This window comes from Zea mays, chromosome 10 (genome assembly GCF_902167145.1).
Source record: "Zea mays cultivar B73 chromosome 10, Zm-B73-REFERENCE-NAM-5.0, whole genome shotgun sequence".
Taxonomy (NCBI): Eukaryota; Viridiplantae; Streptophyta; class Magnoliopsida; order Poales; family Poaceae; genus Zea; species Zea mays.
The window spans coordinates 57,113,729-57,132,607 of NC_050105.1; the positions used below are offsets into that span (position 1 = coordinate 57,113,729).

The 18,879-nt window shown below is 48.0% G+C and overlaps 1 protein-coding gene across 2 annotated transcripts; it reads right to left on the reverse strand.

Annotated features, from left to right (window-relative positions):
• Window positions 1-712: 712 nt before the first annotated feature.
• LOC109943107 (zinc finger protein CONSTANS) lies at window positions 713-3,137 on the reverse strand. 2 transcript variants are annotated; one of them, XM_020545939.3, is made up of 3 exons: window positions 2,261-3,137; window positions 1,815-2,044; window positions 713-1,093 (listed from the first exon to the last, which is right to left on the reverse strand). In XM_020545939.3, exons 1-3 carry the CDS (start codon window positions 2,807-2,809, stop codon window positions 1,084-1,086), a joined length of 789 nt encoding a protein of 262 aa, XP_020401528.1. In that variant the 5' UTR covers window positions 2,810-3,137; the 3' UTR covers window positions 713-1,083. The 2 variants fall into 2 exon arrangements, with proteins under 2 accessions (XP_020401528.1, XP_020401527.1); XM_020545938.3 differs by having other exon boundaries at window positions 1,831-2,044; window positions 2,261-3,094.
• Between the last annotated feature and the right edge of the window lie 15,742 nt (window positions 3,138-18,879).

An 18,879-nucleotide genomic window follows, 5' to 3' on the forward strand; every position in this document is an offset into this window, starting at 1 on the left:
TTGTGGCAGTATCAAAATCTGCCCGTTGCTTTCACTGACCCAGATCGACCTCAACCTCTCTGCAGATTTTTCAAATGATGTTACTTCTGCGTTGCCCCTACATATATGGCTGGATATTTTCCCCGTTTATTAAGAACACCTATTTGATCAGATAACTAGGGATCCATACAAGAATCGTATCCTAATAATCCCATGCCCAACTGGGTGATTAAAGAACTCTAGATCCATCATCTTTGCCATGTTGCAACTTGCCCAAATTGTGTTGCCAGGTGAGCAACAGCGTCGCATGTTTCAGGCTTTCAGCTGCCATTGCAACCATAAGAGTAAGGGGGCCTGTTTGGTTGTTTACTTAAAAGGTGCCAAAAATTGGCATAAATTTTATGTCACACTTGTCTAAAATTATGCGCTCAAATTCTACGCTACAACAGTGACATGTCTAAAAGAATCTGCCACACCTTTACAAGTCATTGACGAGTAAGACCTAAGCAGCAGAATAAAAATCTTGCCACAATTGTAACTATAAACCAAACACATATAACTCGATCAAACTTGTCTAACTTTAGACGTGGCAAAGTGATCAAACTTGTCTAACTTTAGACGTGGCAAAGTGTGGCGATTGAACCAAACATACCTTAAATCTCACCAAAAGAACTGTGGCGAGACAAGAAATTGCGACCGAGGGCAGAATCCAGACAGTGAGGCCATCAAACAATGCCAGTGCAAATGAAACCCTATATCATTTCTCTTAGGTCAGCGAATCCGCATCATCCACAAACACAAGGGGAGGAAGGAATTTAAACACGACAAAGTAATGGGGACATATACAATCTCCAACATAACCGTCACCATTTAGGAATACTATCATGGTCCTCGCGCAGCTGCCCTGACAACTAACTCCCCAACGTGCAAGGTTGACTGCGAAGAAAGTTGCACGCCTCGATTCGATGGCCGAAGGAAGGTGTATGCCTCGTGGAAGCTGATCTCGTCGTGATCCACGTCTTCCCCACGCTTCGATACACTAAAAGTGATCTTCTAATGTAGTTAGCATCAGCATCTACACCAGTCACCGGGAGTCGCCTTGCCTCAGGTAAAGCTGCAATAACGAAACAGGAATCTGCCATGAGCGACTTTGATCATAATCACAAAGCAAGACTCATACTGAGTTGCCAAATTTCACCAAAAGGTGTTCCAACCTATAGAAATGACCAATCAGAAGTCATCCTAGCAGCAATAAGTACGTCTCAAATACTACACATGGACCTTCTCCAACAGAAGAGAGTAAATACTAGCATTCTAAAAGCCAGAATACCACCACCTACATGTCACTAATCCGACTCATAATGAGAATTGGAAATGTAATGCTTTTGGAATCTAAAAGCAGGTTTGCTACCCATCACTACTGGGATTGCGGATCACTCCAAGCATCATATGATGGCTCTCGGCAAGGCAAGCAAAGCTTTCTCATTATGATGCAGCCATCCCTTTTGTAGGGGTACAAACTCCATGCCCGTGGAACCCATAAGTAGCTATCAACCTTCTTTTACATCAATTCGCTCACCTTACAATCATTTGTTTTTATTAATTCTTCCCTGGCAATGCTAATCACGAGTTATTTAAAAGAGATTGATCTACCAAAATTAGTTTTTAATTCGGTACTTCACATCATGCTTGTTAAGACGCATAATTGCATCCATGTTCGCTAGCAGAAACTTCTCTATTTTGAAGTACAGTGAATGGTACTTGCAGTTCTTAAGTATTCACAGAAATAAAATATGCCATGGAATTTCCAGATCGAGGGGGGTTTGCAGACTCACTCATTTCGGCCAATACCCGCGTTGGAGCCATTCATCGCTGGTGGGCCGCTCCCGGATTGCGCCGACGCAGAGCCGAAGAAATCTGAGGGTGATCTCTTCCTGTGGCCGGAGGCGAGGAACCGGCCACCGTTCCGGGACGAGGTGACCTCGTCGCTGCGGCCGCCGTGGCGCGCTGACGACGAGTTGTGGCACAGCAGGCCCGTCTGCGATGTGGAGCACGGCATGTTTTCCTGGAACAAACGTGGAGACATTTGGATCAGAACGACCGGTCGCTCACGAATTGGAGGAAATGGTCGATCATATGGACCGCGATTCACGAAGGCAGGGAAAGCGGCCCGATCGACTATAAAAAAATTGCATCTTTGCAAAGCGATAGAATGGCAGATCGAGCGACAGAATGGCAAATCGAGGAGCAGGTGAAGAGAGAAGGGCAATAAAGGCCGCACCTTTGCGCACTCTCCACCACTCGCGCCGTTGGCGGGGGCCTCACGGCTGCTGCTGGACGTGGAGCTGGCGACGGGCGGCGGCGTCGCCTCGGCCTCCTCCGTCCAGGGCACGACCTGGTTCTCCCCCTCCCCTTCTTCCTCGTCGTCGTCATCCTCGACCACAACATCGTCATCCTCCTCGTCGTCATCCTCCTCCTCCTCCTCGTCCCCGCGGCCGTCGCCCGTGCCGCCCATCTCCACGTCACCGCCCACGCCGACGGCACCCGAGCCGCGGCGGACGCAGCGGTCGCAGAGGGAGGCAGAGGGGCCGAGGCGCGGGCCCGCGGCGCGCCACGAAGTGGGGCGCGCGCAGCCCCGGCACAGCAGCGCGCGCGCGTGGCGCGCCACCAGGAAGTTGGCGCCGTGCACCTGCGCGTCGCAGCCCCAGCAGAGCGTGGCCTCGTCGGCACCGCAGTACACCCTGGCCATGGCGCCGCACAGCTCGCACGCGCCCCCGGGGGCGGGGGTGGCCGCGCCTTTCTCCTTCCCGCCTTCCCACGCCGCAGACATGATCCTCACCGTTGGACCTTGCCTCACCGCCAAGACAACAGGAGGGAGATTTCTCGGTTTCTTCCTTAGCTTTGTTTGTTTGGGGCGTAGAGAGGGAAGAGGGAGAGGAGAGGAGAGGGAGGGATGTGAGGTTTGCAGGAGGGAGTAAACGGAAGGAGCAGTAGAGGGGGTGTGATGTAGAGAAGTAGAGGAGCACCGCTGGAGTTTGGTTGGGTGCGGGAGGTTTTGAGCCTCCAACCGAGGATCCTCTGCGGATGCGCTTCGCTCCCACTACTGGCCGCGGGAGCCTCCAGCTGGACATTCCTTCCATGTCTTTTCTCTATCTTCCCCCTCGGCCCTCGCGGCCTCGCCCCTCTCTTTCTCACCTTCCCTTCCCGGAGGCGTAGGGCGTAAGCGCAGGCGCGTAGCTGTGGCCTGTGGTGGACAGGTGGAGCATGGGTTCCTGGCACTATCCCCTCTCGCCTTTGCTACGTTACTTCTAGACTTCGTTCTGGTCTCTACTGCTTAAGTATATAAATTGTAGCAGATTTATGGTCTTAGTCCATAGCCATATCTAATTTTCTATTTCATTATTATGTAATCACACATTTATTTTAATGCTTACAAATCACATAGTATAATTTTTTATTGGATTAAAAAATACAAAGTGCATAATAATTAAAAGAAAAAAGTAAGTGGAAATTAAAGAAATTACATAATAATTAATAGAAAATTACATAAATCTAATGATTCCTCACGTGCTCAATAAAATCATGTTGGAGTCGTATACATCGATGTATCCGTCATCTAGGTGTCCATTTGAATCATGACTGCTAGGCTCAGGGAGCATTGTAGTAGATCGTCGGGCCGAATGTAGAATCAATTGTCTTATATGTGTCTCGTCCAAATCGACATCACGCTCGTGGTCGATGATCATCTTGTGCAAAGTGACACATGCACGCATGATCAACCCAAGAGTACTCTGGGAGTAAGAACATCCAGGAACTGCTAACCGAGATTTCAACACTCCAAAAGCGTACTCGACATCTTTGCGCCATGCTGCTTGAGCATTTGTGAATAACTGATGTTTCTCACTTTGTAGAAGAGAAATACCCTTAGTGAACACCGGCCAGGAAGGGTAGATGTCGTCGGCAAGATAGTATCCCCTATTGTATTTGTGTCCATTAACCATGAAGTTCACTACAGGTGCTTGACCATAAAGGACATTAGTGAATAATGGCGACTGGTTGAGTACGTTAATGTCATTGTTGGACCCAGGCACCCAAAAAAGCATGCTAGATCCACCGATCATACGATGCAACAACTTCTAAGATGATGGTGGGATGTTTGAAATCCCCCTTGCGAATTGACCGGCATGGGCGACTCGATAATTCCTCCATTGCCAATGCATACAATCAATACTTCCTAGCATGCCTAGAAAGCCACGCTCTTCTGCTTTTGCTAGTAGATGCTGAGTATCCGCGACATTTGGTCGATGTCAGAACTCCTCCCAATAAAAGTGAATGATACCCTTACAAAACTTCTCTAGACACTCTAATGTAGTTGATCTTGCTAGCTTTGAATCTATAGCAGATCCATAGGCTAACAAGCCTAGAGCATCTTCTCTTTGGGTGAAATACGGAGAGTATTCACCTAATCTAAGCATAATACTCAAAAAAGGTGCCAACTCATGCGATACATGTGTCGAAAGTAATTCGGAGGATACACACAATCAGCGAAATTGACAACCGTGAACAGCGTCACGGGTGATGGGTCGGGCGAACCATCCCTTTGGCTCTTGCTCCTTCGAGAGCTCAATGTTATGGCCTGAGCTATCTCCATCGTCGTCGTCTCTGTCGGGGTCTCCTCTAGGACCTCCTCCAGCAGCCGCAGCACCCTATGGTGGTGCAGGGGGCGCCTCCGGCTGGGGCACCGGGGAGGGGCGCCTCATAAACTCTAGCTCTTGTGGAGGCGGAGAGGAAGAGTCCTGTTGCTCCCTCTCCTGACGTCGGCGCTCCTGCTCCTCATGCAGACGATGGTGCTGCCTCTCCAAGTGACTCGACTGACCGGCCACTGTGCGCTGAAGTGGATGCTCAGCAAGGCGAGATGGCAGGAAAGGGATCAGCGACTTATGAGCGGTGTGCCTAAGACGGGCCATCTACAAAAGACACTGTAACCATAAGAGTAAGAGCAGAACTATTATGATAGGTAAGTAAGCCATAGACAGAACCAAAATAAAATATTAGCAAGGTACAATATATATAGTAGTATAACATAGGGTTGGGCAAGATAACCAACTTTTGAAGTGGCACCAGAGATCAAGGTGAGAGTGAGGGTCAATAGTCCTTAGAACGACCATTACTACTCTAGGTTAGCGGTCCTACAGTCAGCACGACTTTGATACCACTTATTTCACACCCGGTTTCAGAAGGAAAACCGAATGCGAACCATATACATGTCAGAATCAGAAATTCACGTACATAGTGATTACATAATTGTACACCATTGCACAGTGCTCGAATAATAACATAAAGAAGTATTAATTTTTTACATCACAATGTCATAGACATCCACATAGTCATCAACTTAACGAGTAATCAAAGTGCTAAAGCGAAACACAATAAAAATAAGGCCTTCACAGACAGCTGACTGGGGAATGCCACTAATCTAGTCTAGAACTCCTTGAAGTCCTGGAACTCCTGAAAGTCCTCCACGTTGTCGTCATCTTCTCCTGAGTAGTGGTTGCAATATGGACAACCTGGTGTTTTGTGTTTAAGCAAGGGTGAGTACACATCAACATACTCAGCAAATGTCCCGTTTGGCTAAAGTGGATTAGCTGTATGTGGGGTTAGGTTTGAAGCAGTTGCTTTTAGTCCGTCAGGTATTTATTATTAGTAGAAACCAACTTTTATCATAAACCCAAGTTGTTATCCCAAAAGGCGCCTCCTAAGACAAAAAAATACCAGAAACCATGAGTATAGCCATCTGAAAGTCGCCTAGAGGGGGGGTGAAAATAGGGCGAATCTGAAATTTACAAACTTAAGCACAACTTCAAGCCGGGTTAGCGTTAGAAATAGAAACGAGTCCGAGAGAGAGGGCGCAAAACAAATTGTGAGCGAATAAAGAGTGTGACACGATGATTTGTTTTACCGAGGTTCGGTTCTTGCAAACCTACTCCCCGTTGAGGTGGTCACGAAGACTGGGTCTCTTTCAACCCTTTCCCTCTCTCAAACGGTCACTTAGACCGAGTGAGCTTCTCTTCTCAATCAAACGGAACACGAAGTTCCCGCAAGGACCACCACACAATTGGTGTCTCTTGCCTTGATTACAAATGAGTTTGATCACAAGAAGAATGAGAAAGAAAGAAGCAATCCAAGCGCAAGAGCTCAAATGAACACGACAAATCACTCTCTCTAATCACTAAAGCTTTGTGTGGAGCTGGGAGAGGATTTGATCTCTTTGGTGTGTCTTGTATTGAATGCTAGCTCTTGTAAGGTGTAGAAGAGTGGAAAACTTGGATACTTGGATGCCATTGAATGTGGGGTGGTTGGGGTATTTATAGCCCCAACCACCAAAAATGGCCATTGGAAGTGTGCTGTCGCATGGCGCACCGGACAGTCCGGTGCGCCAGCCACGTCAGCAGGCCGTTGGGGTTCGACCGTTGGAGCTCTGACTTGTGGGGCCTCTGGGCTGTCCGGTGCGCCTTCTCGCGCGTGCCTGACTTCTGCGCGCTCTGGCGCGCATTAAATGCTGTAGCAGGTGACCGTTGGCGCGGAAGGAGCCGTTGCTCCGCTGGCACATCGGACAGTCCGGTGTGCACCGAACACTGTCCGGTGACTCACCGGACAGTCCGGTGAATTATAGCGGAGCGCCCTTGAAAATTTCCGAAGGTAGCAAGTTGAGCTTGGAGTCCCCTGGTGCACCGGACAGTCCGGTGTGCCAGACCAGGGTGCCTTTCGGGTTGTGTTTTGCTCTCTTGTTTGAACCCTTTTCTTGGTCTTTTTATTGGCTGATTGTGAACCTTTTGCACCTGTAGAGCTTATAGACTAGAGCAAACTAGTTAGTCCAATTATTTGTGTTGGGCATTTCAACCACCAAAATCAATTAGGAAATAGGTGTAAGCCTAATTCCCTTTCAATCTCCCCCTTTTTGGTGATTGATGCCAACACAAACCAAAGCAAGTATAGAAGTGCATAATTAAACTAGTTTGCATAATTGTAAGTGCAAAGGTTACTTAGAATTGGGCCAATAGAAATTCTCATAAGATATTCATGGATTGTTTCTTTATTTTTAACATTTTGGACCACGCTTGCACCACATGTTTTGTTTTTGCAAATTCTTTTGTAAATTCTTTTCAAAGTTCTTTTGCTAATAGCCAAAGGTAAATGAATAAGATTTTGAGAAGCATTCTCAAGATTTGAAATTTTCTTCCCCCTTTTTCAAATGCTTTTCCTTTGACTAAAACAAAACTCTCTCTCAATAAATTCCTCCTCTTAGTGTTCAAGAGGGTTTTAAGATATCAATTTTGAAAATACTACTTTCTCCCCCTTTTGAACACAATAAGATACCAATTTGAAAAATCATGAGTTTTTAAAATTAGGTGGTGGTGCGGTCCTTTTGCTTTGGCTAATACTTTCCCCCCCCTTTGGCATGAATCGCCAAAAACGGATACTTAGAGTGAAATATAAGCCCTTGAAAACTACTTTTCTCCCCTTTGGTAAATAACATATGAGTAAAGATTATACCAAAGACGGAGAGTTCCTCGGAGCGACGGCGAAGGATGAATACTTGATGGAGTGGAGTGGAAGCCTTTGTCTTCGCCGAAGACTCCAATTCCCTTTCAATACACCTATGACTTGGTTTGAAATTCACTTGAAAACACATTAGTCATAGTATATAAAAGAGACACGATCAAAGGTATATTAATGAGCTATGTGTGCAAAATATCAAAAGAAATTCCTAGAATCAAGAATATTTAGCTCATGCCTAAGTTTGTTAAAAGTTTGTTCATCTAGTGGCTTGGTAAAGATATCGACTAATTGATCTTTAGTGTTAATATATGCAATCTCGATATCTCCCTTTTGTTGGTGATCCCTTAGAAAATGATACCGAATGGCTATGTGTTTAGTGCGGCTATGTTCAACGAGATTATCCGCCATGCGGATTGCACTCTCATTATCACATAGAAGAGGAACTTTGGTTAATTTGTCACCATAGTCCCTAAGGGTTTGCCTCATCCAAAGTAATTGCGCGCAACAATGACCTGCGGCAATATACTCGGCTTCAGCGGTAGAAAGAGCTACGGAGTTTTGCTTATTTGAAGCCCAAGACACCAAGGATCTTCCCAAGAACTGGCAAGTCCCCGATGTGCTCTTTCTATTGATTTTACACCCCACCCAATCGGCATCCGAATAACCAATTAAATCAAATGTGGATCCCCGAGGGTACCAAAGCCCAAACTTAGGAGTATAAACTAAATATCTCAAGATTCGTTTTACAGCCGTAAGGTGAGCTTCCTTAGAGTCGGCTTGGAATCTTGCACACATGCATACGGAAAGCATAATATCCGGTCGAGATGCACATAAATAGAGTAAAGAGCCTATCATCGACCGGTATACCTTTTGATTTACGGATTTACCTCCCGTGTCGAGGTCGAGATGCCCATTGGTTCCCATGGGTGTCTTGATGGGTTTGGCATCCTTCATTCCAAACTTGGTTAGAATATCTTGAATGTACTTCGTTTGGCTAATGAAGGTGCCCTCTTGGAGTTGCTTCACTTGAAATCCTAAGAAGTACTTCAACTCCCCCATCATTGACATCTCGAATTTTTGTGTCATGATCCTACTAAATTCTTCACATGTAGATTCGTTAGTAGACCCAAATATAACATCATCAACATAAATTTGGCATACAAACAAATCATTGTCAAGAGTTTTAGTGAAAAGAGTAGGATCAGCCTTTCCGACTTTGAAGCCATTAGTGATAAGAAAATCTCTTAGGCATTCATACCATGCTCTTGGGGCTTGCTTGAGCCCATAAAGCGCCTTAGAGAGTTTGTAAACATGGTTAGGGTATTCACTATCTTCAAAGCCCGGAGGTTGCTCAACATAGACCTCTTCCTTGATTGGTCCGTTGAGGAAGGCACTTTTCACGTCCATTTGATAAAGCTTAAAGCCATGGTAAGTAGCATAGGCAAGTAAAATGCAAATTGACTCAAGCCTAGCTACGGGTGCATAGGTTTCACCGAAATCCAAACCTTCGACTTGTGAATATCCCTTGGCCACAAGTCGGGCTTTGTTCCTTGTCACCACACCATGCTCGTCTTGCTTGTTGCGGAAGACCCATTTGGTTCCTACAACATTTTGATTAGGACGTGGAACTAAATGCCATACCTCATTCCGAGTGAAATTGTTGAGCTCCTCTTGCATCGCCACCACCCAATCCGAATCTTGGAGTGCTTCCTCTACCCTGTGTGGCTCAATAGAGGAAACAAAAGAGTAATGCTCACAAAAATGTGCAACACGAGATCTAGTGGTTACCCCCTTATGAATGTCGCCGAGGATGGTGTCGACAGGGTGATCTCGTTGGATTGCTTGGTGGACTCTTGGGTGTGGTAGCCTTGGTTCTTCATCCTCCTTGTCTTGATCATTTGCATCTCCCCCTTGATCATTGCCGTCATCTTGAGGTGGCTCATCTTTTTGATCTTCTCCTTCATCAACTTGAGCCTCATCCTCATTTTGAGTTGGTGGAGATGCTTGCGTGGAGGAGGATGGTTGATCTTGTGCATTTGGAGGCTCTTCGGATTCTTTAGGACACACATCCCCGATGGACATGTTCCTTAGCGCGACGCACGAAGCCTCTTCATTACCTATCTCATCAAGATCAACTTGCTCTACTTGAGAGTCGTTAGTCTCATCAAACACAACGTCACAAGAAACTTCAACTAGTCCTGAGGACTTGTTAAAGACTCTATATGCCCTTGTGTTTGAATCATATCCTAGTAAAAAGCCTTCTACAGTCTTAGGAGCAAATTTAGATTTTCTACCTCTTTTAACAAGAATAAAGCATTTGCTACCAAAGACTCTAAAATATGAAATATTGGGCTTTTTACCGGTTAGGAGTTCGTATGATGTCTTCTTGAGGATTCGGTGTAGATACAACCGGTTGATGGCGTAGCAGGCGGTGTTGACTGCCTCGGCCCAAAACCGATCCGAAGTCTTGTACTCATCAAGCATGGTTCTTGCCATGTCCAATAGAGTTTGATTCTTCCTCTCCACTACACCATTTTGTTGTGGGGTGTAGGAAGAAGAGAACTCATGCTTGATGCCCTCCTCCTCAAGGAAGCCTTCTATTTGAGAGTTCTTGAACTCCGTCCTGTTGTCGCTTCTAATTTTCTTGATCCTTAAGCCGAACTCATTTTGAGCCCGTCTCAAGAATCCCTTTAAGGTTTCTTGGGTATGAGATTTTTCCTGCAAAAAGAATACCCAAGTGAAGCAAGAATAATCATCCACAATAACTAGACAGTACTTACTCCCGCCGATGCTTATGTAAGCTATCGGGCCGAATAGGTCCATGTGTAGGAGCTCGAGTGGCCTGTCAGTCGTCATAATGTTCTTGTGTGGATGATGAGTCCCAACTTGCTTCCCTGCCTGACATGCGCTACAAATCCTGTCTTTCTCAAAATGAACATTTGTTAGCCCCAAAATGTGTTCTCCCTTTAGAAGCTTATGAAGATTCTTCGTTCCAACATGCACTAGTCGGCGATGCCAGAGCCAGCCCATGTTAGTCTTAGCAATTAAGCAAGTGTCGAGTTCAGCTCTATCAAAATCTACTAAGTATAGCTGACCCTCTAACACTCCATTAAATGCTATTGAATCATCACTTCTTCTAAAGACAGTAACACCTATATCTGTGAAAAGACAGTTGTAGCCCATTTTGCATAATTGAGAAACGGAAAGCAAATTGTAATCTAAAGAATCTACAAGAAAAACATTGGAAATGGAATGGTCAGGTGATATAGCAATTTTACCCAGTCCTTTGACCAAACCTCGATTTCCATTCCCGAATGTGATAGCTCTTTGGGGATCTTGGTTTTTCTCATAGGAGGAGAACATCTTCTTCTCCCCGGTCATGTGGTTTGTGCACCCGCTATCGATAATCCAACTTGAGCCCCCGGATGCATAAACCTACAAAACAAGTTTAGTTCTTGGTTTTAGGTACCCAAACAGTTTTGGGTCCTTTGGCATTAGATACAAGAACTTTGGGTACCCAAACACAAGTCTTTGATCCCTTGTGTTTGCCCCCAACAAACTTGGCAACTACCTTGCCAGATTTGTTAGTCAGAACATATGATGCATCAAAGGTTTTAAATGAAAAGTTTGAATCATTTGATGCACTAGGAGTTTTCTTCTTAGGCAATTTCGCACGGGTTGATTGCCTAGAGCTAGATGTCTCACCCTTATACATAAAAGCATGATTAGGGCCAGAGTGAGACTTCCTAGAATGAATTCTCCTAATTTTGCTCTCGGGATAATCGGCATGGTACAAAATGTAACCCTCGGTATCCTGAGGCATGGGAGCCTTGCCCTTAACAAAGTTTGACAATCTTTTAGGAGGGGCATTAAGTTTGACATTGTCTCCCCTTTGGAAGCCAATGCCATCCTTGATGCCAGGGCGTCTCCCACTATAGAGCATGCTTCTAGCAAATTTAAATTTCTCATTTTCTAAGTCATGCTCGGCAATTTTAGCATCTAATTTTGCTATGTGATCATTTTGTTGTTTAATTAAAGCCATATGATCATGAAAAGCATCAATGTTAACATCTCTACATCTAGTGCAAATAGTAACATGCTCAGTGGTAGATGTAGAGGGTTTGCAAGAGCTGAGTTCAACGATCTTAGCACGCAATATATCATTGTTATCTTTAAGATCGGAAATGGAAACATTGCAAACATCTAGTTCTTTAGCCTTAGTAATTAATTTTTTATTTTCATCTCTAAGGCTAGTAAGGGAAACATTTAATTCTTGAATCTTAGCAAGTAATTCAATATTATCATCTCTAAGATTGGGAATTGACGCATCACAAACATTAGAATCAACCCTAGCCGTTAATTTAGCATTTTCATTTCTAAGGTTGGCAATAGTATCATGGCAAGTGCTTAGCTCACTAGATAATTTTTCACATTTTTCTACTTCTAGAGCATAAGCATCTTTAACCTTAACATGTTTTTTATTTTCCTTAATTAGGAAGTCCTCTTGAGAGTCCAAGAGATCATCCTTCTCATGAATAGCACTAATTAATTCATTTAACTTTTCTTTTTGTTGCATGTTAAGGTTGGCAAAAAGGGTGCGCAAATTATCCTCCTCATCACTACAATTATCCTCATCACTAGAGGTTTCATATTTAGTGGAGGATCTTGATTTTACCTTCTTCCTTTTGCCGTCCTTTGCCATGAGGCACTTGTGGCCGACGTTGGGGAAGAGAAGACCCTTGGTGACGGCGATGTTTGCGGCGTCCTCGTCGGAGGAGGAGTCGGTGGAGCTCTCGTCGGAGTTCCATTCCCGGCAAACATGGGCATCACCGCCCTTCTTCTTGTAGTACCTCTTCTCCTTTCTTCTCCCCTTCTTGTCGTCGCCCCTGTCACTATCACTAGATAATGGACATTTAGCAATGAAGTGACTGGGCTTACCACATTTGTAGCATACTTTCTTGGAGCGGGGCTTGTAATCCTTCCCCCTCCTTTGTTTGAGGATTTGACGGAAGCTCTTGATGATGAGCGCCATTTCCTCGTTGTCGAGCTTGGAGGCGTCGATGGGTGTTCTACTTGATGTAGATTCCTCCTTCTTCTCCTCCGTCGCCTTGAATGCGACCGGTTGTGCTTCGGACGTGGAGGGGCCATCTAGCTCGATAATTTTCTTTGAGCCTTTGATCATTAACTCAAAGCTCACAAAATGACCTATTACTTCCTCGGGAGACATTAGTGTATATCTAGGATTACCACGAATTAATTGAACTTGTGTAGGGTTAAGGAAAACAAGTGATCTTAGAATAACCTTAACCATCTCGTGGTCATCCATTTTTTGCTCCCGAGGTTGCGCACTTGGTTCACCAAGGTTTTGAGCCGGTTGTACATGTCTTGTGGCTCCTCCCCTTGGCGAAGTCGGAAGCGACCGAGCTCCCCCTCGATCGTTTCCCGCTTGGTGATCTTGGTCACCTCGTCTCCTTCGTGCGCGGTCTTTAGCACGTCCCAAATCTCCTTTGCACTCTTCAACCCTTGCACCTTATCATACTCCTCTCGACTTAGAGAGGAGAGAAGTATAGTGGTGGCTTGGGAGTTGAAGTGCACAATTTGGGCTACTTTGTCCTTATCATAGTCTTCATCCCCTACGGATGGTACCTGTACACCAAACTCAACAATATCCCATATACTTTTGTGGAGTGAGGTTAGGTGATATCGCATCATATCACTCCACCTAGCATAATCTTCACCATCAAATGTTGGTGGTTTGCCTAATGGGACGGAAAGTAATGGCGTATGTTTAAGAATGCGAGGGTAGCGTAGGGGAATCTTACTAAACTTCTTGCGCTCATGGCGCTTAGAAGTGACAGACGACGTGTCGGAGCCGGAGGTGGATGGCGACGAGGAGTCGGTCTCGTAGTAGACCACCTTCCTCATCTTCTTATTGTTGTCACCGCTCCGACGCGACTTTTGTGAAGGGGATTCCTTTTCTTTTCCCTTCCCTTTGTTGTAGGACTCTCCCGATGGAGCCTTCCCGTGGCTTGAAATGGACTTCTCGCCGGTCCCCATCTCTTTCTTGGCGTGATCTCCCGACATCACTTCGAGCGGTTAGGCTCTAATGAAGCACCGGGCTCCGATACCAATTGAAAGTTGCCTACAGGGGGGTGAATAGGGCGAATCTGAAATTTACAAACTTAAGCACAACTTCAAGCCGGGTTAGCGTTAGAAATAGAAATGAGTCTGAGAGAGAGGACGCAAAACAAATCGTGAGCGAATAAAGAGTGTGACACGATGATTTGTTTTACCGAGGTTCGGTTCTTGCAAACCTACTCCCCGTTGAGGTGGTCACGAAGACCGGGTCTCTTTCAACCCTTTCCCTCTCTCAAACGGTCACTTAGACTGAGTGAGCTTCTCTTCTCAATCAAACGGAACACGAAGTTCCCGCAAGGACCACCACACAATTGGTGTCTCTTGCCTTGATTACAAATGAGTTTAATCACAAGAAGAATGAGAAAGAAAGAAGCAATCCAAGCGCAAGAGCTCAAATGAACACGACAAATCACTCTCTCTAATCACTAAAGCTTTGTGTGGAGTTGGGAGAGGATTTGATCTCTTTGGTGTGTCTTGTATTGAATGCTAGCTCTTGTAAGGTGCAGAAGAGTGGAAAACTTGGATACTTGGATGCCATTGAATGTGGGGTGGTTGGGGTATTTATAGCCCCAACCACCAAAAATGGTCGTTGGAAGTGTGATGTCGCATGGCGCACCGGACAGTCCGGTGCGCCACCGGACACTGTCCGGTGCGCCAGCCACGTCAGCGAACCGTTGGGGTTCGACCGTTGGAGCTCTGACTTGTGGGGCCTCTAGGCTGTCCGGTGGTGCACCGAACAGGTCTTGTAGACTGTCCGGTGCGCCTTCTCGCGCGTGCCTGACTTCTGCGCGCTCTGGCGCGCATTAAATGCTGTAGCAGATAACCGTTGGCGCGGAAGGAGCCGTTGCTCCGCTGGCACACCGGACAGTCCGGTGTGCACCGGACAGTGTCCGGTGACTTACCGGACAGTCCGGTGAATTATAGCGGAGCGCCCTTGAAAATTTCCGAAGGTAGCAAGTTGAGCTTGGAGTCCCCTGGTGCACCGGACACTGTCCGATGGTGCACCGGACACTGTCCGGTGGCACACCGGACAGTCCGGTGTGCCAGACCAGGGTGCCTTTCGGGTTGTCTTTTGCTCTCTTGTTTGAACCCTTTTCTTGGTCTTTTTATTGGCTTATTGTGAACCTTTTGGCACGTGTAGAGCTTATAGACTAGAGCAAACTAGTTAGTCCAATTATTTGTGTTGGGCATTTCAACCACCAAAATCAATTAGGAAATAGGTGTAAGCCTAATTCCCTTTCACCGTCATCATTAAACCATCATCATAAAGTTATCTAGAGTATCTCTAATCAAAGAGGATTCCAAGGCTACTCTTAACTGTGAGAACAGCTGAAATATCAATTTCTAACCTTCTACAGGGGTCGCACACTTTACCCATGAGTCGTGATCCCTTTTGCATCGGGTTGTATAGACCCTGAAACACTACTAATGTGAGTTGGCAAGGTTTCACTATGTAGCCTTTACAAAGATTCACTAGAGGTTATAGTCGCCTGTTAGGTTTCTCTAGGTTTGATAAAACACAATACTCCTCCCCGCAGGGGGTGACTAACAAAAAGCAGAACGAAAGAACATCGGCACCTGACCTCTGCAGAGATAGTACTGTGTCGTGGACCCCATTTACGGCATGACGGCAAAGCAACTACACCTCTAGCTCCTGTTATTAATTAGCTAAGGGTGTCCCATACCACCCTCATTGCTACACTGTCTTCCCGAGTGGTCTCTCAACGAACAGGTCCTTACAGAGACGTACTCGGGAAACCACTCGAGCCCCCTTTAGTGCCACAAGTTCATCATCATATCTTGAATAAATCATCGTATCAGAAACTAATTTTCATCATGTTCATTGATTAAGGTAAAGCACTAGCATGATATTGATCATAATAGCTCAACCCAAAAAGGTAAATCAAGGATAGGATAAATAGAAAACTAGTCAATCCTTAGGTTGATCATGGTATGCGAGAGAGTGAATTATAAAGTAAATAGGACATAATAGGTCAGAGGACACCTGCCTTCACCAAGCTGCTGCTCAGGGACTTCTCCTTTAACTCCCTTGGGAAACACAGACTGCTCATTGTCTACACGAAAGAATCATTCATTCAAAACACTTGGGGAATAGGAAATCAATAATACACCAAACATATGCAATAGAGTAATCATAAGTTCAAAAGAAGTAACAGTAGCTATGGGGTTTCTTATGTTTATTAGCTAAGTATGTATCTTAACATCATTATATAAAAATAGTGTCGGCGTTTCGACCCTGGGGGGTCCCTGGACCGACGAGTAAATTGTCACTGCGTGTCCTAGCCCAGATGGGTTGGCGCGAGACGGGACACAAAGGGGGGAGAACAGTAAAGGGGAAACCGCGGCCTTCGTGTTGTCCTGCGCCCAGGGCGGATGGATGCGCTTGCAGTAGAAGGTTACAAGCGTTCGCGTGGGAGAGAGCGAGAGCCTTATGCATCGGCCCGTTCTCCCGCGTGGCCAACCTTCTCGTACGAGAGCCCTGGACCTTCCTTTTATAGGCGTAAGGAGAGGGTCCAGGTGTACAATGGGGGTGTAGCAGTGTGCTAACGTGTCTAGCAGAGAGGAGCTAGAGCCCTAAGTACATGCCGTCGTGGCAGTCGGAGAGGTTTTGGCACCCTGTTCATGTGATGTCGTGGCCATCAGAGGAGCGCTTGGGTCCTATGGAAGGATAGCTGTCAGGGCTGTCGGATCCTTGCTGACGTCTCCTTGCTTCTGTAAGGGGCTGAGAGCCGCCGTCGTCATGGAGCACGCGGGGCGCCATCATTACTTGTTTACCGGGGCGAGCCGGATGGGACGCCGGTCTTGTTCCCCGTAGCCTAAGCTAGCTAGGGGTAGGGTAATGATGGCCTTCCTTATGACGTGGCGGGTCCGAGCCCGAGGTCGGGCGAGGCGAAGGCTCCTCCGAGGTCGAGGCTGAGTCCGAGCCCTAGGGTCGGGCGAGGCGGAGTTCGTCTTCCGAGGTCGAGGTTGAGTCTGAGCCCTAGGTCGGGCGAGGCGGAGACCGTCTTCCGAGGCCGAGGCTGTGTCCGAGCCCTGGGGTCGGGCGAGGCGGAGTCCGTCGTCCAGCGTCGAGGTTGACCCCGAGCCCTGGGGTCGGGCGAGGCGGAGACCGTCTTCCGAGGCCGAGGCTGTGTCCGAGCCCTGGGGTCGGGCGAGGCGGAGTCCGTCGTCCAGCGTTGAGGTTGAGCTCGAGCCCTGGGGTCGGGCGAGGCGGAGCTTCCTATGGCGCCCGAGGCTGGACTTAGCTACTGTCAGCCTCACTCTGTCGAGTGGCATAGCAGTCGGAGCGACGCAGGCGACGCTGTTTTCTTGCCAGGTCGGTCAGTGGAGCGGCGAAGTGACTGCGGTCACTTCGGCTCTGTCGACTGAAGAGCGCGAGTCAGGATAAGGTGTCAGGCGATCCTTGCACTAATTGCTCCTGTGATATGGTCGGTTGGCGTGGCGATCTGGCCAAGGTTGCTTCTCTGCGAAGACTGGGCCTTGGGCGAGCCGAAGGTGTGTCCGTTGCTTGAGGGGGCCCTTGGGCGAGACATGAATCCTCCGGGGTCGTCTGCCTTTGCCCGAGGCTGGGCTCGGGCGAGGCGAGATCGTGTCCCTTGAGTGGACTGAGCCTTGACGTTAATCGCGCCCATCAGGCCTTTGCAGCTTTGTGCTGATGGGGGTTACCGGCTGAGATTAGGAGTCTTGGGGGTACCCCTAATTATGGTCCCGACAGTAGCCCCCGAGCCTCGAAGGGAGTGTTGATACTCGCTTGGAGGCTTTTGTCGCACTTTTTTGCAAGGGGACCGACCTTTCTCGGTTGCGTTTCGTTCCGGTGGGTGCGCGCGAGCGCACCCACCGGGTGTAGCCCTCGAGGCCTCGGAGGAGTGGTTTGACTCCTTCGAGGTCTTAGCGCGTTTCGTGATGCTTCGGCCGGTCTGGTTGTTCCCTCATGCGAACTGGTCGTAGCCCGGGTGCATAGTCAAGTCCCAAGTTCTCGGGCTGGTATGTTGACGCTGTCAACGGTTTGGCCGGAGCCGGGTTTGCGAGAGCAGCCCCTGAGCCTCCGCATAGAGCGAGAGGACGGTCAAGGATAGACTCGGCTTTTTTCATACGCCCCTGCGTCGCCTTTCCGCAAGGAGGAGGGGGGAAAGTGCCATGTTGCCCTCAGAGGGCGCCGAACATGGTGTCTCCAGTGAGTTGCTAACGGGTAATCCGAGTGGACGGCCGTGCCCCATTTGTTAGGGGTCGGCTAGTGGCCCGGAGGCGCGCTCCAAAAGTACCTGCGGGTGATTCGCCGGACCCGGTCCCCTTTTGACGGGGTCCGAGGGCTTGATGCCTCCCTCTGGTAGGATTCCGTTACGAAATCGTTCCCGTCGGTCTCGGAAATGTCCTAGGGTATCTCGGGAGCGTAGCCCGAGCCTTGGTTATGTATCGAACGTACCCAGGGTCATCCCTCGCTCTGCGTGCTCTGAGGCGGCTGTCAAACCCTTCGGGGGCCAGCCTACGAACCCCTGATCAGTAGTGGGCGCGGAGCCCGAGTGGCCTGAGGCGGCCGTTGAACCCTTCCGAGGGGCCAGCCTTCGAACCTCTGACCAGTAGTGGGCATGTGTTGAACCCTTCCGAGGGGCCAGCCTTCGAACCTCTGATCAGTAGGGGGGCTCGGGGCTCGCTTCCTTCGCGGAGAAGGATCCCTTTCGGAGTATCCCCTTTCCCGGTCCCTGTGGCAAGAGAGAGAAAGAGGAAGTGGAAAAGGATACGAAATCGAATGACGTGGCGCACCTTTTTTGACGCGGTCATCATAGCGGAGGTGAAGCGTCGCCTGCTTTGCCTGCCAAAGGTGTCGTCTGTCCTGCCGCGGAGTTAATGCGATGAGACGAGTGGTTCGTGGGGCAGCCGTTGTGCGTGCGCGAGCCGTTCGAGGAACAGGCGTCTCGCTTTTGAGTTTTGAATCTCGCGGCGGGTTCGGGCGAAGTGTTGAACGGGTCTCGCCTGGGCCTTTATATATTCGGGAGAGGGACCGGTGACGGTTCTTTACTCTGTTGCTCGCCTCCCACTTAGGTTTTCGCAACCCGAGGGAATAGCCAGAGAAAGGAAACCACGCACCTCGTCCTCTCCGCCGCCACCTCTTCTGCTTGGTGATGGCCGACCGGGTGACTGTTGTTTCGCCGCGCGACCCGTGGCCTTTCTCCACTGTCATGG

Excerpts from the sequence above, each read along its gene's own strand:
- LOC109943107 (XM_020545938.3), bottom strand. The coding sequence starts at position 2,809 with ATGTCTGCGGCGTGGGAAGGCGGGAAGGAGAAAGGCGCGGCCACCCCC. Across the intron at positions 2,045-2,260 it reads GTGGTGGAGAGTGCGCAAAG|GAAAACATGCCGTGCTCCAC; the intron begins GTGCGGCCTTTA and ends CGTTTGTTCCAG. Across the intron at positions 1,094-1,830 it reads GATGAATGGCTCCAACGCGG|CTTTACCTGAGGCAAGGCGA; the intron begins GTATTGGCCGAA and ends TCGTTATTGCAG.